Source organism: Desmodus rotundus, chromosome 8 (genome assembly GCF_022682495.2).
Source record: "Desmodus rotundus isolate HL8 chromosome 8, HLdesRot8A.1, whole genome shotgun sequence".
Lineage (NCBI taxonomy): Eukaryota > Metazoa > Chordata > Mammalia > Chiroptera > Phyllostomidae > Desmodus > Desmodus rotundus.
Genome location: NC_071394.1, coordinates 111,357,662 through 111,378,059, shown reverse-complemented (window position 1 = coordinate 111,378,059; position 20,398 = coordinate 111,357,662). Strand labels below are relative to the sequence as shown.

General features: G+C 37.7%; 1 protein-coding gene across 1 annotated transcript in view; it reads right to left on the bottom strand.

Moving 5' to 3' along the window:
• KCNH8 (potassium voltage-gated channel subfamily H member 8) overlaps window positions 1-20,398 on the bottom strand; it is a 278,542-nt gene that overhangs the window by 96,918 nt on the left and 161,226 nt on the right. Inside the window, exon 6 of the mRNA XM_024566106.4 lies at window positions 1,463-1,620. Coding sequence (XP_024421874.2) covers window positions 1,463-1,620 — 158 coding nt within the window. The remainder of the gene's footprint in view (window positions 1-1,462; window positions 1,621-20,398) is intronic.

Sequence of the window (20,398 nt, the reverse complement as noted above, 5' to 3'; positions counted from 1 at the left end):
TTTGTCCAGTGTCCAAAGAGACATAGAGTATAAAAAATATTATGAGTATTTAGTAGCAAAGAAGCAAGTTAATTTATTGCACAGTCTATTAAATACCATTTATTTAACAATTCTTCAGGAGGATTTGGGAAAGGTTTTTTAGCATGTTGTAAATTATATACTCCTTTTGGATTTTTTTTTTACATTCTTACAAAAGCCTGGTTTAAATCATCACACTTTCATTAAAATACACTTATCCAGTCAAATTCAATCTTAAAAAGCACTTCAAGAAGCCTGGATAACAATTCATTGCAGCACTGATTGGTATTAGACACTAAATTTCCCCCCAGTGCTTTCCTTTCCATTGAATTATAAACCTCTTAAAAATGTTAACACCCTCAACTTCCCAACTTAAAAAAAGAAAGAGAAAAAAGATGTTATTGTACAGGGAATTGACAAATGACAAACATGTACGATATAGTTAGGATTACAGTTCAATCTTCATTCTGGAGTTAATATTGCTTGTATTTGAAATATTGACCACTTTGTTTAATAATGAAAACAACGCTTTTACATTCTTGATAGAGAGTATTGTTTTTATAGGAGGCTGTCATCTGCGTAGGAAATGGGCTTAATTAGAATTAATGTTTAATAAAGTTTTTTCCTGTTAAAATCGGTCACGCTAGCAGCAAATTGCATTACTGGTTCAAAAGCCCTATTATACCTTTCCAAAACTCTTTCTATTTTTAAGGGAGCACTTAACCTTGTAAGGCTATCAATCATTAAATAGCAAAGATTGCTGTTACTACAAGTAGGCATACTTTTTTTTTCCCCTGTGAGGAGACCTGAGGATAAAGGTTCAGATGAAGAAAGGTTAAAAATAGTAACAACAATTCAAAAGGACTCTTAAGTTTAGGGTGGTCATTGCATCACTTAGGTTTCTGAGTCATGCGACATTTTTACAAGGACTTCTAAAAAGTGGTTGAATTCTCTTCAATTTTCGTATTTTTCTCTATCTTGATTGGTCTCTATTTGTATTGCCAATGAATAATAAAATACTCAAGAAGTGAGAATAAAGGTCATAAAAGTGGGAAATCTTCAATCTCTCCACCACCCTCTAGAGGCAAAGATCTGCCTAAGTAATATAAAGTTATGCTCTATTTCTATAGATGGTTTCCTGATCAAAGGATTTGTTTAGTGAGTTTGTACTGATGATAAATTTGGACTTTTTTGTGTATTTCGTTCTATGTATGTATTGAAATAAGTAGAAACAGGTAATGTGAATTTCAAAAGGAAGTGACTTTCTCAAGTGGAGAATCTGGCTTGCATATCATTGGGCACCTTGTCATCTTTATTAAAAAGGACATAAAGTCCTGGTTCCCAAATTCCCACAAATATGTAAACCTTGAACATGTGAAAAATAAACATAGGGACAAAACCGGCCTTCAAAGTCATGTGCGAAGGAGCCCTTTTCTTTACTCACCACTGTGACGTTGAAAGCATACAGGAGGTCAAAAGGCAGAGCAGCAATTAAATCAATGATAAACCAGGTTGTGACATAGTGGATGCAAATTGATCTTGCTTCAAAGATAACTTGGCCAGACTTGCTGACATAGGTCGTTCGGAAATTTAAAATAATGTCTGTATGGGGAAAAAAAGAGAGAGAAAGAGAAGGAAGGAAGAGAAAGTAAAAAGCAAAGAAAAAAAAGGAAGATGGAAGGGAGAAAGGGAGGCAGGCATGGAGGAAGGGAGGAAGAAAGAAAATTGTATAAAATTAAGTAAAATTAGACAAATGGTAACTGCTTAACCTATTTCAGATTGATAACATCCAAAATACTCTTCTTGACTGATCCAGTTCAACTTAACAAACAGGCATTAAGAAGGGTGAAAAAAGTAGTATTTTCTGAGCACTTAATACAAGTATACTCCAGACATTATGAAAGGCATGCTAAGCTCTGAGTTACATAATAATTAGATGATTAAAATACCCTTTCCAGCTAATTTAAACCAATAAAAATGAATGGAAGAGTGTTGTACTAGGCTAAAAATTTATTGATATCATGAATACAATGATGACAATGATAAAATATGTAATAATATTCACTTCATATATGTATATCATTTTTACTTTTCACTTTATATTCACATTTGTGGAAGGCAGAATTCTAAGATGACCCCCTGGGATCCTCAACCCTGTATTACCTCTTTCTGTTGAGTGAGGGTGAAACCCGTGAGCATGAGGAGATATGAAATCATGATCATGCTGCAGTATAAGGCTAAAGGGTGGCCTAACCTGACCAGATAAGCTTCAGCTGATGGGAAGGGACTGGAAGCCAGGGAGAGATGCTCTTGCTGGCCTGGAAGAAGGCAATTGCCGCATTGTGAAAAGGGCCACCTGGCAAAGAACAGCAGGCAGTCTCTGGTTGCTGAGAACAGCCCCTCACTGACATCAAGTGAGAAATGGGACCCTCAGGCCTACAGCCATAAGGAAATGAATTCTTCCAATAGCTACAGGAGCTTGGAAGAGGATTCTGAGCTCCAGAAAGAACACAGGTTAGCTGACACGTTGATTTCAGCCTTGTGAGGCCCTGAGCAGAGCAGTCAGCTAAGCCATACCTGGACTTCTGACCTACAGAAATTATGAGATGATAATTGGGTGCTGTTTTAAGATATTAAGTTTATGATGATTTGCTCTGCAGCAATAACTAATATAACATTTATTATGTCACTTGATTCTCCTTTTAGCATTGTGAGGTGAAATAATATAGGAATTATGACAAGGCAGATTACTGTTATATATTACAGATAATACATATATTCTTAGCATGAGGCTAGTACTGTTCTAGGCCCTTTGTAAATATAAATCTCCTTGACTCCTTACAGCAAAGCCAAGAGGTAAGCACTTTCATTAACCCTTTTATAGATGAGGAAAATGAGACATGGAAGAGGTCCAGTGATTTGCTCAGGGTCCCACAGATGTTGAAACTAAAGCACAGGATTAAGCCTCTCAGCTAGTTAGTGATCTCTATGATCCAAAACTCAAATCCAAGCCTCTCAAATTCTGATTCAACACTTTGGGTTTTAGCATCTTAAGAGGGATCAATCACATCACAGGTCAGGAAGTAAACTCCATGTTGACTCAACAAACCACAACCCCCCAAAACAGAAACACAAAAACAATAATTGCTCTAGTTTATTGTGAATGACCTAACTTTTAAAAATAGCATTATTAGAAAATATTTTTTGTCTAAAAATAAAATTATCAAAATACTTCCATTGCTAGTATTGAGAATAAGAAAGGTTGAAGCTAGTGGATAAGCCACCCAGAAGGGTTTGAAAATAATGCTGCGGCAATTCCCACTGCAGACTAAAAGCACCATCAAGGCCAAGTGCCAGACCTTCGCTGAAACATGGCCACACAAGGAGCATCGTGGAACGCCGAGAGGTTGTCATGCAGCATGTGAACTTCTTATTCTTTCCCTTTAATTTTCCAGACTTACGTATTTCTGCATTAGCAAAGCAGTTTGACAAGTCAGACCACCAGCTGTTGCTATAAAGCAGAAATATCAACTTACTGGTTTCCAAAAGAAAGCTCAGGTTAGACACTTAGGTTTTCATCTTATGAGTGAGAAATCCCAAGAGTTGTTTACCAAGCTTTGATTTCTGCAACACGTGCTAAGGTAAGTCTATAAATTCCTTGTAAAACTGAGGGGATAAATTCCTAGTGTATTTACTACCTGATCACCAGGTTTACCACACATTTCACAGAAAACCCACTGCCACCATTAACATACCTGGGGCACTCTTCTGAATGGAGGAAAGAATGAATTGATTGGCCTTTGGTTGATTGATGTAGCAAACATTTATAAAGCTATGTGGTTAATCACATGATTTACTAAAGAGTAAAAGACAGGTGCACATTTCTGAATAGAAAAAATATTTTCTTGAATGAGTAATTACAGAGTATTAGTTTAGAAAGCTTTAAAAAAATCTGTTATTCAAATGAGTTAATTAGGTGAATGAAGATATGCTAATTTTAGATTTCAAAAGAAGTCATTACAAGATTTTTATACACAAATAGTGATAACAGTAAAAAAATAAAAGGTATTTTTAAAAAATCTACAGGTACAAGTCCAGTTTTGAAATACAAGAATACTTTAGGTTTCTTTGGGGGGAAAAACCTAGATATATATTATATTCTAAGATTTCCAGGACAATGGTACTATTGTGCAAAGACTGTAGGTTTATCAAATGATTAGTATTAATCTGGACTCCAGTTTCTAAAAAACCTAGTTTTGTCATATGATAAACATAGACATAGTTCTATTGTGTTGTGATTTACAAAACATTTTTTTTCATGTTCATTAGTTAGTGTGGTTCCCATGCCAACTATCTCAGGTGTACTACTATCAGTCATTTTACCAATGACTCAGGAGATTTAAAGAGATCTTCAATTTGTGAAGGAGATTTTACATTTTTAAAGTCATGAAGATAATAAGCAACAGAGAGACAGAATCTTTTGATTCTTGGTCCCGTTTTCTTTCCATTATCTTAAATATATTTTAGAAAGAATAGCAATAGGTTGATGAAGGAAAATGCAGTCCTGAGTATATTCCTTAGATCAAATTCAGCATCAGTACCATCCAGGTGAAAAATATTAAATCAGAATGTGAGGAAATGAAATATCTTGGATTCTGGAACTAAATTTTTGTGTAGGGATAACTGAGAATTCACTCTGCTTTCTCTCTACAGATACAAATGTGGTGGTGGTGTTCTAGAGCCAAAACTCCATGTTTGCAAATATTCCCTTAAATGGAAGGGCAGAGGTAACTAGTACTGTAACAGTGGGAAGTCGTAACTCACCCCACCATTCTTTTGACATTGTGTCTGTAAAATGCTGACTCTAACTAATATGTAGCTTATAGATAATAGCATGTTTGTATAAAAATCTTAGGAACTTCAAAAGATACAGATTCTGACCTATAGTCATCCCATCTCTGATAGATTTGCTAACCTTCAACCATAAAACCAGGATGACATAACACCAGGATGATGAAACCAAAATGATACATGCCAGAGCATTGCTTGACCAGTTTCAAGGTCCTTATCAGAAGGAACATGCTAATTTGCAAGCAGATTTTTTGCTACCCCTTCCCCTTGATCTCTTTGTTCTGCTTTCCCTTCCTTCCTTACAAAAACCTCTGCGTGCACTGAAATGTTAAGAAGGGCTCTGAGACAAGGGTTCCCCATCTTCTCAGATTGCTGGCATCTGAATACAGCACTTTTCTCTTCATCAGCACCTGTCTCAAGAGACTGGCTTTAGTTGTGGCAGGTAGCCACACCTGTGTTTGGTTACAAGTCCTTTTTGAAGAGTGATGGGAGCATAGAATAAAATGACTGTGATGAGAAAGCAAAAAGTCTTCCACATCTGGTGTCCCCCCTGTGAGAATCACAGGGGCAAGAGGAGTCTCAAGAACATTGGCTACAATGGCTTCTCCCCCAGTGGCTGGTTGTCTCATTTCCCATAAGCGTTTGCATTTTTGGCAAATTATATAAGCAGCTCATTAAACTGTTATAGTAAGAATGTGATCCCTCCAGACAATCCACAATTTACCTGAAAGGCAGCAGCATAGTTTTCATTTTGAGGAATCTGGAAGGTATAAGGGTGGTGTTTTTCAACTTTATGTTGAAAAGTACATAAAAGTATACTCATTAATATCCAAATTTTTATGTGTCATTTTTTCATATTAATTCCTTTGTATCAATGTGCACAACTGTCCTATAAGTATATATACACAGAAAGAGTTTGAATCAGGAAGAATATTCTAAAATCATAGTAAATTCATTCTTAAGAATTTCCCCCCTAAATTCTCAATGTCTCATGTGTTTGTACAAGGTCTGTCCAGAAGGTATCCAGCCATAGAATATGAAAAATAGAGACTTTCATTGAGGAAGATACAAGATATGAGAAACACTGTGCATAGGACAATGATGCCTCAGTCCCCTTCAAAGTAGGCACCTTGGGACCTCACACAGTTCTCCCAATCGCCATCAGCTGCCCTGTTGTATTTTCCAGAATCTCATAATGGTTTGAAATCTCTTCTCTTTCAAAGGTAATTTTAGTTTTGGGAAAAGTCAGAAGTCACAGGACGCCAAATATGGACTGAAGGGGGACTAAGTCACCTGGGTGATTTGATGCTTCGCCAAAGAACTCTGCACGAGACATGATACATGAGCAGGCACATTATTGTAATGAAGCTGCCAATCACCAGTTGCCCATAGCTGTGGCTTTCTGAATCATCCAAGTAGTTTCCGCAGAGAAATATTCCAGCTTAATGCAAAATCCGACGCAGATTTGTTGCTCTACTTGCTCAGTCATTTTGAATGCAATGGCCACACAGCACACATGCTCACTCAGTGGCATCTACGGCCCCCACTGACTAGTACAGTGAAGTCGTCATTGTTCATGCATACCCATTCCAGTCCACTCTCCTTGGCTGCTAGGTTACACTGATGTTATGCAAACCATCCTTGTTATATTAACAATGGTTGGATTCTTTCTGGACAGATCTCATATATGCATAAACAATCCCTTTGACACATGGTGCTGGCATCATGTGTAACAAGTGAATAAGCAGGGCACTAGAGTAGTACCATACATATTCTATGTGATTTATAGACTTTCCAGGAAACTGATCATAATCTACCCCACCAAAAGGAGGCAGAATGTAATTGAATTATCTGATGATTCACTTAATTGTTTTGAAGGATAATCATTTTGCCTTGCTATATTTCAGTTTTACATAAGCATGATTAAAACAAAGATAAATAATAGAGAAACAAAATATACATGATGTGTTTTCATTTTGTTAAGGACCTCCAAAAATAGTGCTTCATTTTTCTTCCATACTAAATCGCTATGTATGTGGACTGCAAATCAGAAAGGTTAAATCCTTTTTTTCCCCTAGTTTGATTTCCTTGAGAACTATGTAATTAGGAAGTACAAAAAAAGGTTAAATTTGATATGGCACAAATGGGTAGGTTTCTTTCTTTATTGGTATGCATGACAGATGGAAAATAATTTTAAAATCATATTGGCTTACTCGTTAAGAAGTAAATTAAAATATAATTGTGTACACGAGAGCATATGCACCACATACAAATAATTAATATCTCCATTTAGCCATTTTTTAAAAAAATTAATCAATGTATTACAGCATGGGCGGAGAGACATTTAACTGAACCAGCTGCCAGACTAATATTCTAAAGATACTCTGTCTTTTTTTTTTTTTTAATGGTTTGTGAGATTCTCCTTTGAACATAGTATGATGTCACAGCAAATTTGAGCTACAAGGAAAGAATGAATAACTGAGACCTGATTAATAAAGAGACTTGAGGGACTAATAATCTTGAGAATGACTGTAATCAATTGTCAATATTAGCAGATGAGATTTTTATACCACTGGACCCTTGCTCATCTTGTCAGCATTTGCCCCTTTTTCTGGCTGGGAGGAAGAAGCACAAGTGACCTTAGAAGCCACCCATTAAAAAACGATAGAGCCACTGTCAGTCTCAGTCCTTAAATAACTATGTAAGAGAACCGCCTCCTCCCATTTCTCTCTACCAGCTTCAATGTACTTCCCAGAACATTAGGTGAGAGAGAAATTCATTTCTAAGTCTCATAAGCCACTGAATTACTGTTGCAGCTCTTGTTACAATAGCTGATTAAACCTAACTAATGCACAAAGCAAAGTCCACAGCTCTCATTCTTCCATTAACGTAGTAATTTAACAGTTCCCAGCCCCCATGAAATAGTGCTTTAGTGGCTGGTCTTGACAGTCCAATCAAAATATGACCTTTATATTTTTATGGGCAAGGGACGCACCCAGTACTCTAGGCTCTACTAAGACTGGCAGTACCCCTAAGTGGTAGTTTTTCTTTTGCAATCCCTAGTCAAAACTTGGTCAGCATCATTTCACCATAAACCCTTCCTGCAGCAGCTCCTGGGCATTTAACCTGGTTTTGCTAAAGCCAAAGCATTAATATGATCCATTGGGGTCACCCCAGTATACACTTGTCAGACTTAGCAAATGAAATACAGGACAGGCAGGTACCTTTGAATTTCAGAAAAAGAATGAATAATTTTTGGCAGAAATATGTCCTATAAAAAGAAAAATTTCTTTTATTGCTACAAGTATCCTCTGGCTAGTAAGCCTCTCAGGAGAAAACCAGATGACCTGAAACTGGCCAGCCCTCCTTATCTCCCCAACATATGTGCACAAATGCACCTAATGCCCTTGTTAGGAACTTAAAGTGTATGTGTGTGTGTGTGTGTGTGTGCGCGCGCACGTACCACCAGATGGATCCTGATGTGGAAGTGCACTATCCAGAAGAGACATGTCTCAGCAATGCAAACAAGAAAAATCACCTCCCCGTTTGGCCCTCTGCCACAACCATCTCTTGCTTCCATTCTATCTTTGTTGGCTGCTACAGCTATTGACCTCTCTTTAATTTCGTCCTGTTTTATCAAATTTATGCAACTTACATTCTAGACCTTTACTTCTATCATCATCTCAAGCACAGCGAGGAACACTCCACTCACCTTTTTCCAGCTACTTTTACGGGTGTGCATTCTCACACCCTGTCTTGTATGGCAGTATTGCTGTGCCCCATGAAATGACCTTTTTAGGCCTTCACGCCTACATTTTTGAAGAGTTGCTAATTTGGACATTACTTCTTTGTTCACTCCTGGTTTCCAAAATAGGTGAATGAGAAGAATTGCTTCTTGTTCAGTATCTTAAACTTTTGTCTCATTCCAGTGGATTTTGAGTTTTTGTACACTTATTATGCTGTTGGGATTAATCAATATAAATATAACTGCTTTGGAGGTCTTCAGAGGGATATCACCAAAATTAGTGATTTCCATAGAAACTGCAATAATCATACTATGGACACAACATTAGCAAGTATGAAATATGTACTGTTTTTTTTGTTTTATTCTTTAAAACTCTAATCTTAGTTTGTTTAAATGTACTGATATAATAAAATGCTATGATCCTTTGGGATGAACATTAGCTTTACAATAAAATATAACTGGGTTCAAATTTTGGGTGTCCCACTCAGTGGCAGGTTTTTTTTTTTACCTTTTCTAAGTTCCAATGTCTAATTCAGAAAATTGAGCTAGTAATGATTGCTCCTCACCTATTTACTCCATCAGTATGTATTAATCACCTAATATGTACATATATTGGCAGGGTTTGGATTGTACAAAGATTGATACTCTGTTCCTGCATTCAAAGAAATTACAGTATAGTAGGTGAAATACATTAAAAAAACTGGAAATTATAAAATTCTGTGATGAGTGCTTTGGGTGCACCAAGAAGGAATACCTAACACAGATGTGGGAGGTGAAGCGTGGGGCAGACAGACAGGTGGGAGATTCAAGTGGATTGGGTCTGTCCTAAGGATGAATGCACTGATGAGGAAAAGGGGAATAGAATGGAGGCTACCAGTATGGATTTACTCAGAGTTCAAGAATAGGAAGTGATTGAAGAGTTTTCAACAGTGAGTGAAAAAATCAAATACACATTATATTAAACAGCAACAATGAAAACTTGGCCTTAGTGTAGTACATAGATCCCAAGAGTGTGAGCAGGGAAATTAGTCAGGGGTAGTTGTAATCCACTCAGAACTGATGGTACAGGAACTAAAGCAGTGGCAGAAAGGAGAAGAAGAGAGACTGTGTCAATAGATGGTTAGGAGGTGGAGCACACAGGATTTTGAGTTGGGTGTTATTAAGAGAGTAAGGGAAGGGAGGAATCTCTAAAAAGCCCAAAACCCTAAGTTCATGCCTCATGGGGTCATATTCGCAGATATAAGGAAATTAGGGAAAAAAAACAGGTTTGTAGTTTAGGGGGAGAAGGTGATGAGTTCGATTTCTGATTTGCGGTATTTAAAGAAACTGAGTTTCAGTGAAAAGATAGCCTGTAGATGGTTGAACACACATGCATGAATTTTGGGAAGCAATCAGGTTTAAATATATTATTTTGGGAAGTATCAACACTGAAATAATAGGTGATATAGATGAGAAAGGAGATAGCCAAGGATAAAACCCAGGGAGTAGTGTCATTTAAAATACAGGAAAAAGAGAAAGCTCATGAAGGAGAATGAGTAGAAGCATTCAGGAACAAGAAGGAAAGCCCAAACACAGTATGCAATGGAAGCCAATGGGAGAGAGGCATCACTAGTGTCAAATCTGGAAAGAGAGCTAGTCAGAAAAAGATGAACAAGCACCATTTGACAAACAAGAGGCCCCAGGTGATTGGAAGCCTCTTGTATGGCCTTGTTACAATCATTAAATTAAATAATAAATGTAAAAATATTTAAGACTATCGCTCAAAATATGTTTACTCCTCACTTTCCTACATATTTCCTTTTTTTCTAAAGTGATTTAACCTCGAGCTCCAGTTTCTTTATTAAAATGGGGTGAATATTACCATCAAATTTAGTTCTTAATTATACTCTATTATGTAGGATCAGCTTTCAAAATATTGTGAAATAGGGGAAAACCGGAAGTAGGGCTTTACAACATTAGTCTCCTCAAAGGATTGTTGTTTCAAATGAGATAATGCAAATAAATATACTTTACACATTCCAACGTTCTCTGTAGAAATGAAGTACCAGTAATTTTCAAAATCAGACTTAACATCTTATATTTTTCTTGGTGAGCCCATCTGTTTTATCCAGGCCAGTATCTGCCCAAGCTCCTCATAGTCTTCTTTACTATTATAGTCAACTCGTAGGCACACTCACTTTCAAACATTGAACACAAATTCACCAAACGGCTTCTATATGCCAAACACCAGGAATCCTGTGTCTTTCGGCTAAACTCTGCTTCTACGAGTGTGATGTCTATCTGGTGGCCTTGGGGGTGTTTGCTTTCTTCAAACGTTGCATTCCAGCAATGAATTTCCTGTTGCCTGTAAGGCTGGGCTTGTGTGGGATTATGAATGGGTGAATAACCACAACCACAGCTTATTTGTTGTTGCCACTTTGGTAAAATCACCCTCTTTCTAGATGCTCAGAGCTCGTGGTCTCTCATCCCACTTTTCTACGAGCTTTTCTTCTCTGATCGCACCTTCACATTCCATGATGGACAGGGATCAGCTCTACGTGTATTTGAAAATACAGCACAGACGTCTTTCCTGCAGTCATGGAATCACACTACACCGCTGGGGGCAAGGCCGCCACTGCTCTTTTACTCCCTGCCAAGAGTTTTGCATACGTAAGCAAATTCCCCCAATCATTGTCTAAGTTTCTCAAACACTGGGAGAATGCCTACAATTTCTTCAGTATGCTTTTCATCTTCCAAATCATGGTATCAGGTTTATATCAGGACTGCCTTTAAATAATTCTTATTAGTTAATTGAGAGGAAAGATGTTTAATTTCCTTGTGGTCAGTAGGTCCAACCGAGTTGAGGCTGTAGCATCTCCTTGCTTATCTGCATGTCCATAGGTCTCCCTTCTAGGGTTGTCGTTTAGAGAGGAATGGCGTACCACCACCTAGCTTTCAGAGTTGCTGGACTCATTCTACCATCATCCTAGTAGGGGGGGACCTTGACAAGCTCTTGGTGTGTTTGCAAGGGGCTGGCAAGCACCAAAACCTGTGGGTTTTCCCCAACTATTGCCATTTGCTTAGTGGTTCATGATTTGTCAAGGATTAATAACTCGAAAGTGGGATACACTGTTTAAAAATAAAAAGAAGTCCCCTGCACAACCACATGTAAAAAACACGCAGGACTGCCTGCGGAAATAAGGCTGTTGTTCAACTCAATGAGCTACATTTCATATTTTATTTATCTGAACTATGGTGGTAGGTAAACATTAGTTTCCTGCCTACTATGGGTCAGAAATTGTATTAGTTGAAGGAACTAGATAAAACTATATTATCCAGTTCATGACCTCTGGGAGCTCATAGTTTATTTATGGCATGTGCATGTGGGGAGATAGATAAGCAATTACAACACAGGGTTGAAGTATGGAGGAGGGAAACCACTTAAATACTGCGTGAGGGAGGTCGAACCCAGACTCATGGTGACAGGGATAAGAAGAGTTACAAAGAAGACTTTGTAGAAGAAGTCCAAGGTGATACTTCAGGGACAAGGAGGACTTGGTGGGGCAAAGAAATGTCTCACTATTTTTTTCTGAGAGTAGAAAATACAGAGGATACGAAAACACAACGGATGTAAGGAATAATACAGCTGAAGTGCAAGTGACCTGGTAGGGCTGGAGCCACAGAAGGGCTAAGCACCTGGAGGTCAATAAAAGGATGCAGATGAAGAGTCCGGATCACAAAGGCCTTCTGCGCTATGCTGAGGAATTGCCACGTTGCAGTCGCTTGGGTGACGTTATATTGATCTTTAGCAAATATTTAAGAAACTGAATAATACATAATGAATAACATCTAGGAACAGGTGACCATAAAATATTTCATTACCTAAAATATTCAAACAACAACTTTTCAATATATTCAGGATATATTTGGTTTTTTTAAATTATTCATGTTTTATTTATTTTTAAACTATTGGAGTAATTGAGAGGGGAGATTATTCCAATGGCAAGTGCCAAATTGGAAATGTGAACCACATAAATAATGCAATTTTTACTTACAAAATATGATATTTTTACATACTGAGGGAAAATATACTTGAAAAATTGGGAATAGGAGAGAATGACATAGCAGAGTTCATGTTCGCTAAGAGGAAAATGGAAAAAAAAACCCTCATTACTGTGCAATATGTTTCTAAATCAAGAACACACAATTTTCTTCTGGGTTTCTAAATTTAGAAATATTCCATTTTTAATTTCATTGTCTCGTTCAAAACAAGCAGTATTTCATATTTTATGAGTACCTGCTCCTTTCCATAGTCTATTTACTGTAATATGTAAGTCTCAGGGCAGCTAAGACAATTTTCCTCCAAATTTGCTATCTCACGAATGTTTCATATTTAAACACAGTGAATTCAGGTACATTGTGAAATAAGTGTTGTGTCTGTCAGGCAAATACAAGTTGATTTTCCATATATATCTAATCTTCTAAGGCAGGGGTGTCAAACTCATTTTCACCGGGGGCCACATCAGCCTCGTGGTTGCCTTCAAAGGGCCGTATGTAATTTCAGCTCCTTAACTGTTAAGGAGCAGTTACATTTATAGAGTCCTAAAATTATTTCAGCCCTTTGAAGGCAACTGCTAGGCTGATGTGGCCCCCGGTGAAAATGAGTCTGACACCCCTGTTCTAAGGAAAAAAATAAGAATAAATAACAATAATACAGTATTGATAACATTATTTTATCTTAATTACTCCATTAAATAAAATGCCTTGTAGAGTTAAAAAACATTCAGAAAGGAACATACACCTAGAACTTCTCCCACTAGTCGCTACTGTAAAAAATATTAACATGAACAACTTGCTTCCCAACCAGAATATTATGGACCCATAAGTGCTGTAAGGAAAATGTGACTCAAAAACAACACCCTGAACTTTTTATAAGTGCTATATATTTACATTCTTTGGCCAAATAATCCCACTCCTTAAAACAATTTTCAATGCAGGAGTAGGGTCCCTGGCATTTGATGCCCTCTTTCTCTGGAATGTTCTTCATCAAGACATGCAGTTGATTGTCTCCTTGCTTTCCCTCCATTTTTTATTTAAATGTCACGTTCTCCATTAGCTTTCCATTGCAGCCCATTCCTTCCCCCTTCTCTGCTTTACTTGCTCCAAGCAACTCACCATTGTCTAACATACTATTTATTTTACCTATTTGTTTGGTTTCCTATTTGTCTCCTACTGGATTATAAATCCTATAAGGGCAAGTGTCTCTTATTTGTTTCACTGTTCTATTTCCAAAACAGTGCCTGGCAAACAATGGGCATTCAATATGTATTTGCTTTGTTACTGAATAAATATATTTTTCACAGAGATGTTCTTTATTATTTTTTACTTAAGTGGAAAAAGTCATCTGAATATTAAATGTTTATACATATTTATAAAACATATAAAGTAAAATACTTATATAAATATAAAATACTTATATAAAATAAAATCCATAAATATAAGTATACTTATACAAGATTTAAGTATTTCACCTTAAGTGTTTTATGTAGAAATACTTATATAAAAATGTTATATAAAATAAAAGACACCTGCACTTGCAGAGGCTATGATGACAAGCACGTGAAGAGAAAGAGAGGAAACACCGCCAGAAAGACTTCTTCACACGGAGGCGGTGGTTATGTTGGGATGGATGTGGCTGAAGGCCCTTTGTTCCTCTCCAGTGCTTCTGTTTTAAACCTTATGTAATTAGCACGGTATATCGACAGAGGAGAAATTAAACTATTCAAAGGAAAAATGCCTTGAGAATGTAATTTGTTGGCTTGTTAGAACATTGTCATTTAGTGATTTTGTTCGTAGCAAAGAATAGTGGGAATATTTCTAAAAATCTACTTGTCTGCCTAATAGGAAATGATGATGAATAAAGTACTCTTTATAATCAAACATAAACTCATTATTGTAGCCTAAGGAAACTCTTAATTGCTATATTTGAACCAATAAAATGAAAACTATGCTTTGCAGTTTCACGTGGTTGAGGAAAATACAGTGGTCACATATTCGGGGTATCCATTCAATAGCTCATTTATCATAGCACTTCCTCTTCCCATGAGGAATTCTGAAAAGCCTAAAGAAGCAATAATTTAACTGATAGTTTATTTGCAAAATAAATGCCATTCCACTCTTTGCTCTAATGCTTAGGTGGGTGGTTTTAAGCCAACCTATTTGGGAGCCCTTAATAACAATAGTGAAAATACTACCTTACTTTTCATTACACTCTGCCCCCAGCCCTGCCCCATCCCCAAGGCATTGTGACATTCAAAATCTCTTCATTTCCAGATAAGACACTGGGTATGTGACACTTCTCTGGACATCTGAAGTGGCAGGGTGATTTTCTGGGCTCTTTGTTTGTCTGTTTAGTTATGCTAGTTATTCTTATCCTTGGGCTTAGATTTACTCAGCAGAAAATAGCTGGTCAGTAGCCGAGTAGGCATTGATTCATTTCTAGTCAATGGTTAATGTTCAGTACAAGACATTCCATTTACTTGATACGACAAATGCATTTTCTGGGAATGTAGGCACTGGGAACACTCTCATAGTTGGGTGAAAAATGGCACATGGACCAGAAGTCAAATCTGAGCTATGGCTACGAATTACTCCTTATTACTCAATCCAAGAGCAGTGATCACTGGTGGACGGTGCAGGTGTACAGACATGGGGTGTTATGTGTGGCCTTTCATTGTTATCCTGTGTTTGAAAGGCAGAGGAAGACTAGGGAAGAGACTGATTATATGAGAGGTAGGAAAAAAAAAGAATGAGAATGAGGAAAAAAAAAAAAGAGAGGGAGGAAGGGACCCAAACTAAGAGATAATTAAATGCTAACCAATCAAAGCTTCTAAATCTTAGTTTGGGAATACCAGAATGCCCAAATCGTTCAGCAGTGAAATTTATTTTAATTCCCTCCTCATCATAAAATTTTAACTTTATCGTTAGAAATCTTTCTCTACAGCACAGGTGGCAAACACAAAGCCCACAGGCCTAATCCGGCCCTCCACCTTGTTTTATCCGGCCAGCACCTTGTTTCTACCCAGCAGCAGCGCCGAGCTCCTTGCCCCTAGTTAAGGAGTAGTTACATTTATACAGTCCTGAAATTGCATTCAGCCCTTTGAAAGCAACCGCGAAGCTGATGTGGCCCCTGGTGAAAATGTGTTTGATGCCCCTGCTCTACAGCATCCATGTCTTTATCTTCAATTTTAGTCATTTAACTAAGGGGGAAATGGTATGTCTTTGCACTTCTCGGGACAATGACCATAAGTTGGGGTTTGCTTGGACAATAAAATACCAATAAAATGTCTACACTCTTTCAGATTCCGCTGAGATTTATACATTTTACTCTAACAGAAAAAGACACCAAAGAATGCTGAAAGAATGAAAGAACTTGTTTTGAGCCTTGCATTTCTACTGGAGAGTTTTCAAACTGGAGTTGAAATGTATGATTACTCTGCAGTTCGATGTTAAGTGGAAAAAGACATATCGTATTTTTCGGACCTTTCCCCCCAAATTTGGGAGGAAAATGGGGGTACGTCTTATAGTCCAAATGTAGCTTACATTTACATTGGTGAAATATTATGTTATTTAGTTATTAAATATTTTACCACGTTTTTCGCTTCAAATTTTTTTTCCTATTTTCCTCCTCTAAAACCTAGGTGCATGTTATGGTCCGAAAAATATGGTATTTACAAAGACTGTGCACAATGAAGAGGGGATTTGGAGAAAGCTTTACACAACAACCATGTATTTTAAAATACTATTAGAAATTGAACACAGATTCAAGAGAATTATGAAGTTGTTGAACAGACACAAGACTCAGTTACTCCAAAGCTAGTAATTAAGACCTTAGCTAACGACTTCCTTTTAGACGGTGTTACAGGAAACCCAGCTTGTGCCTTTCAGGCCTCACCAGAGCTGGGAAGAAAAGAGGAGGAGATGGAATGCAGGTCAGCGTATTGCCTTGTTCCCAGAAGTTGTGATGGAAGATTGGATGGGAGAAGACTCTGGGATAATTGCCTATAACATTGTTCGGGATCATTAAATGCGCACCAGATCCGGAAGTGCTGCATATAAAGAACGCAGGACTTGGGTGAATGTAAGAGGATGGTATTGAAGAGACCTTCTTTCGGCTTTTCTAAAAGAATGCTGAGCCCTGCCTGTACACGTAGCTGTAAAAGTCTCAGCTCCTTTAAGTGGTAAATGAGTCCCCAGACACTTGTGTTCCTGAAAGCTAAGGGACGTGGAAGTTCTAGTCTACCTTACTCCCATGATTAGCTGGATTTTCATGTGAATTAAAGAGCGCTGATTTCCTGAAAATAGTGGATACTGAAACGAACTAAAGAGATAGGGGCTTGGTAACATTATCGACAATACTCATTATTACTGATTGAACAGTGAGTGAGCTTATTGTTGGTAAAATGACTTCATTAAATCCTCACCAAATTGTTACTATTTTGCCCATTTTACAAATGGGTTTGGGGCTGTAGTCCTAGCTTGGTCAGTAATTAGTTTAGATCGTGTATAAGCTGCTTCCTGTTTTTCCCCTTTTCCTTATTTGCATGAACAGATATACCTGCTGTAATTGTGTCATGAGGTTATAATAAAAATTAAATGATATGAAGAAATAAACATTCTGAAGTAGCAAAATGTGGTGATGTGTAAGTGAATAAAAATGCTGGTTAATAAAGCATTGCACACAAAAGGAGAAAGAATTAAAATATTCAGAAATGACAAAAATTTAGATATATGCTTATAAGAAATATTGCATTTATAGGAATTCTGTTCACTAGTTGGGATAAAATCATTTATAAATTGTAAATCATTCTAAAAGCACTAAACAAACACCAAATGATGGTAGGGTTGATTAATGAATTAAAGTCAAACCTACGTATTTCTGAAATGTTTTTTAGTTGTGATACTGTCTCCACTGAGAACCAGTGACCTAGAACTTCCTAACTCTACATAAAGTATAATAACCTTAAAAATGTAACACTGGGGGGCAATCCCTTTCAAATACGTCTGGGCTGTTTGGAATTGTCACAATAATTGGGGAGCACTGCTAGTGGGAAATGGGGAAGGGTACTAGATGTTCGGTCCTGGACAGGAGAGTCTGCAGAAGGTGCAATGACCCTTATCTCGCACGACTCTTGGATCATCCTTCCGTGACTAAGGTAAACATAGCAAATGGGAAGGAGGATTGCACACCAAATTTCCTTTGACCATTAGCTTTCTGAAGAGCTCTCAGAGAGATCAAGTCAGGCAGAGTTGTAACTTCACGGAGCAAGCCTACGATTCTAAGCCTCCATGGTTATAACAGCAGATAAGAAGAATGTGCGGACACTTCCTAGATAGGCTGAGAGTGGGATGACAAGACAGAAAAAAGGGCATTCTGTTCCTTTGGAAAGGATATAATATATCTTAAAACTTCTGAAATGACCCAGCGCAAAAGGTCACAGATGCTAGAGTGTTTCGTGTGTGTGTGTGTGTGTGTGTATATTTTTAGATGATATACAGGAACTATCAGTAACATGATAGCTAATTAACAGTGGCTACAATAAGAGGAAGATGATGACATCACCAGAGACGCTGCTCTCAACTTGCTGCTCTGCCCTCCTCACCTTCTTTCCTAGACCTGTCTAATGGTTAAGGATGGCTGCAGTAGTTACACACATCACATCCTCCCACCCGACATCCGCAGGGAAAAGAAGGAATAGGGACACAAATATCTTCCCCTCGCCGGTCTCTATTTTTTATTCAGGGGAAAAATGATTTCCAAGAAGCCCTCAGCAATGACCTCTTTATATCTTATTGGACAGAACTGGTCACATACTTACCCTTAGTCCTGAAAGTGACTAAAGGAAGGGCATTACCACTGACTTAGAATATCCCTAGTTCAGTCCCTGGGTCTGTCTGGGCATAGTGCTGCCTGCACAGAACTGGGTTCTTCAGGTTTTTAGCAAGCAAATGGAAGAGGTGATTGTTGGACCTATAGATGTACTACAGTTTTAACCACCAAGATTTCAGAGATTTGAGCTATTCATTTCTGCAGTCACGGGAGAAAGAGAAAGGAGTTGGCACCTTTTTTCCTCTCATTTTCTGCTTCATTGCTTTAAATAAAGGAAAGCAAGTGGGGTGGAATTTTTCAGAAAATGGAATCATATTGATTATAAACTCTTAAGAAACATTTTCTAACAACTAGGACACCTGAGTCTGCCCTCGTTAGTTATGGGGCTTTGAGCAAATCACCAGGGTTCAGTTTCCCACCTATAAAGTAAGGAAGATTGGATTCCATAAGTCACCAGTAGGTCACTTCTCATTTTAAGTTTCCGTAAGGCTTGGAATCAGCAGTTAAGTTATGCATGGTGGTTTTCAAACTAAAAGTAATTTTATAGCTACTTTGGAACTTAAAGTTAAGCCTTGAGTCCTATTGATCCTAAAGAACTAATGTGGCTTACAGACAGTTTATTTTAAGAGGAAGAGAATAGTTAGGAGAGATTCAAGCTCATCTTTCATATTTATATTTTGACTAGCATAATTACATTCTGATGTCCTTTATGGTGAATCTATCAGGGAAGAATGCTTTTAAGTCAGTCTTCCCAAAAGAGTGTTACTAAGTAGTCTGGGAAGGAGCGAGTTCTGAGGTACAAATAACTTTATCATTGGGTTTCTCAGAGTATTTATAATGCTATAAAGTTCATTGTGAATCTCCAAAAGAGATAAATTATCTCTCAACTTGAACACAAGTGCTGAGGTAGCACAACAGTTTATCTGAAAACCAAGACGGCTACTACGTGACTAATGGGCACATAGCTTCTCTGCCCTGGGCATGCTGGGCAAAATATGATTCACATCCAGGGTGAAGTGGGATGGTGCAAGATTTCATCACGCTACTCAGAATGGCACCCAATTTAAAACGTATACATTGTTTATTTCTGGAATTTTCCACTAACTATTTTTGGAGCTTGGGTGACCACAGGTAACTGAGACCATGGGTAGCGAAACAGCAAAGACGAGAGACTACTGTATTGTCTCCCTAGAGAAACATCTTGTTGCCTTAAACATAGATGAAATAGCAGAAACAACACAGTAGATTTAGAGGCAACTATTGGGGAGCAAGCCAGACTCCATTGCTTTACCAGAGGAAAACAGCCTAAAAAAAAAAAAAAATCTTTCTCACTGGTGTCAGTTCTGAGTGTAAACATGTCATCATCTGCCAAGGAGCGTGCAGTACCAGCAGTGGCTTGGAAGCCCTTGGAATGTCAAAAATCTAAGAAGCAGGGGTAGTGGAAGAGAAAGTTCATAATATAACCTGGTCCCTATGACCAAGGTTTAAGTAAGAGTAAGAATTATTATTATATGAAATATTTATTGGGCAGGCACTCAGACTTAGACATGTTAAATGGCCTCTCAAGTTCTTGAGAACTTTGACTAGGTTATGAGGAGTCTTTTCGGAGTGCTAACTTGTGTGTGTGTTGGAGGGAGACAGCAAATGTTAGCAAAGTAAAAGGATGTAGTAAAACCACAACGCACTGGCGTGTGGACACACCCAGTCGGGCTACAGTTTTCATTTTAAATTCTTTTACAAACTAGAATGTTGTTATTTGCCATTTAACAGTGACTTAATGTCCCTTTACGTTTACACCTTTCCAATAATGAATAGTTTAAGTCAAAAAAAAATTAAAGACAAATTTCCTCGAATCTGTAGCCTTACCAAGCAACCCAACTAGACAACATTGCCATCTAGTGGCCGAAACATACTAC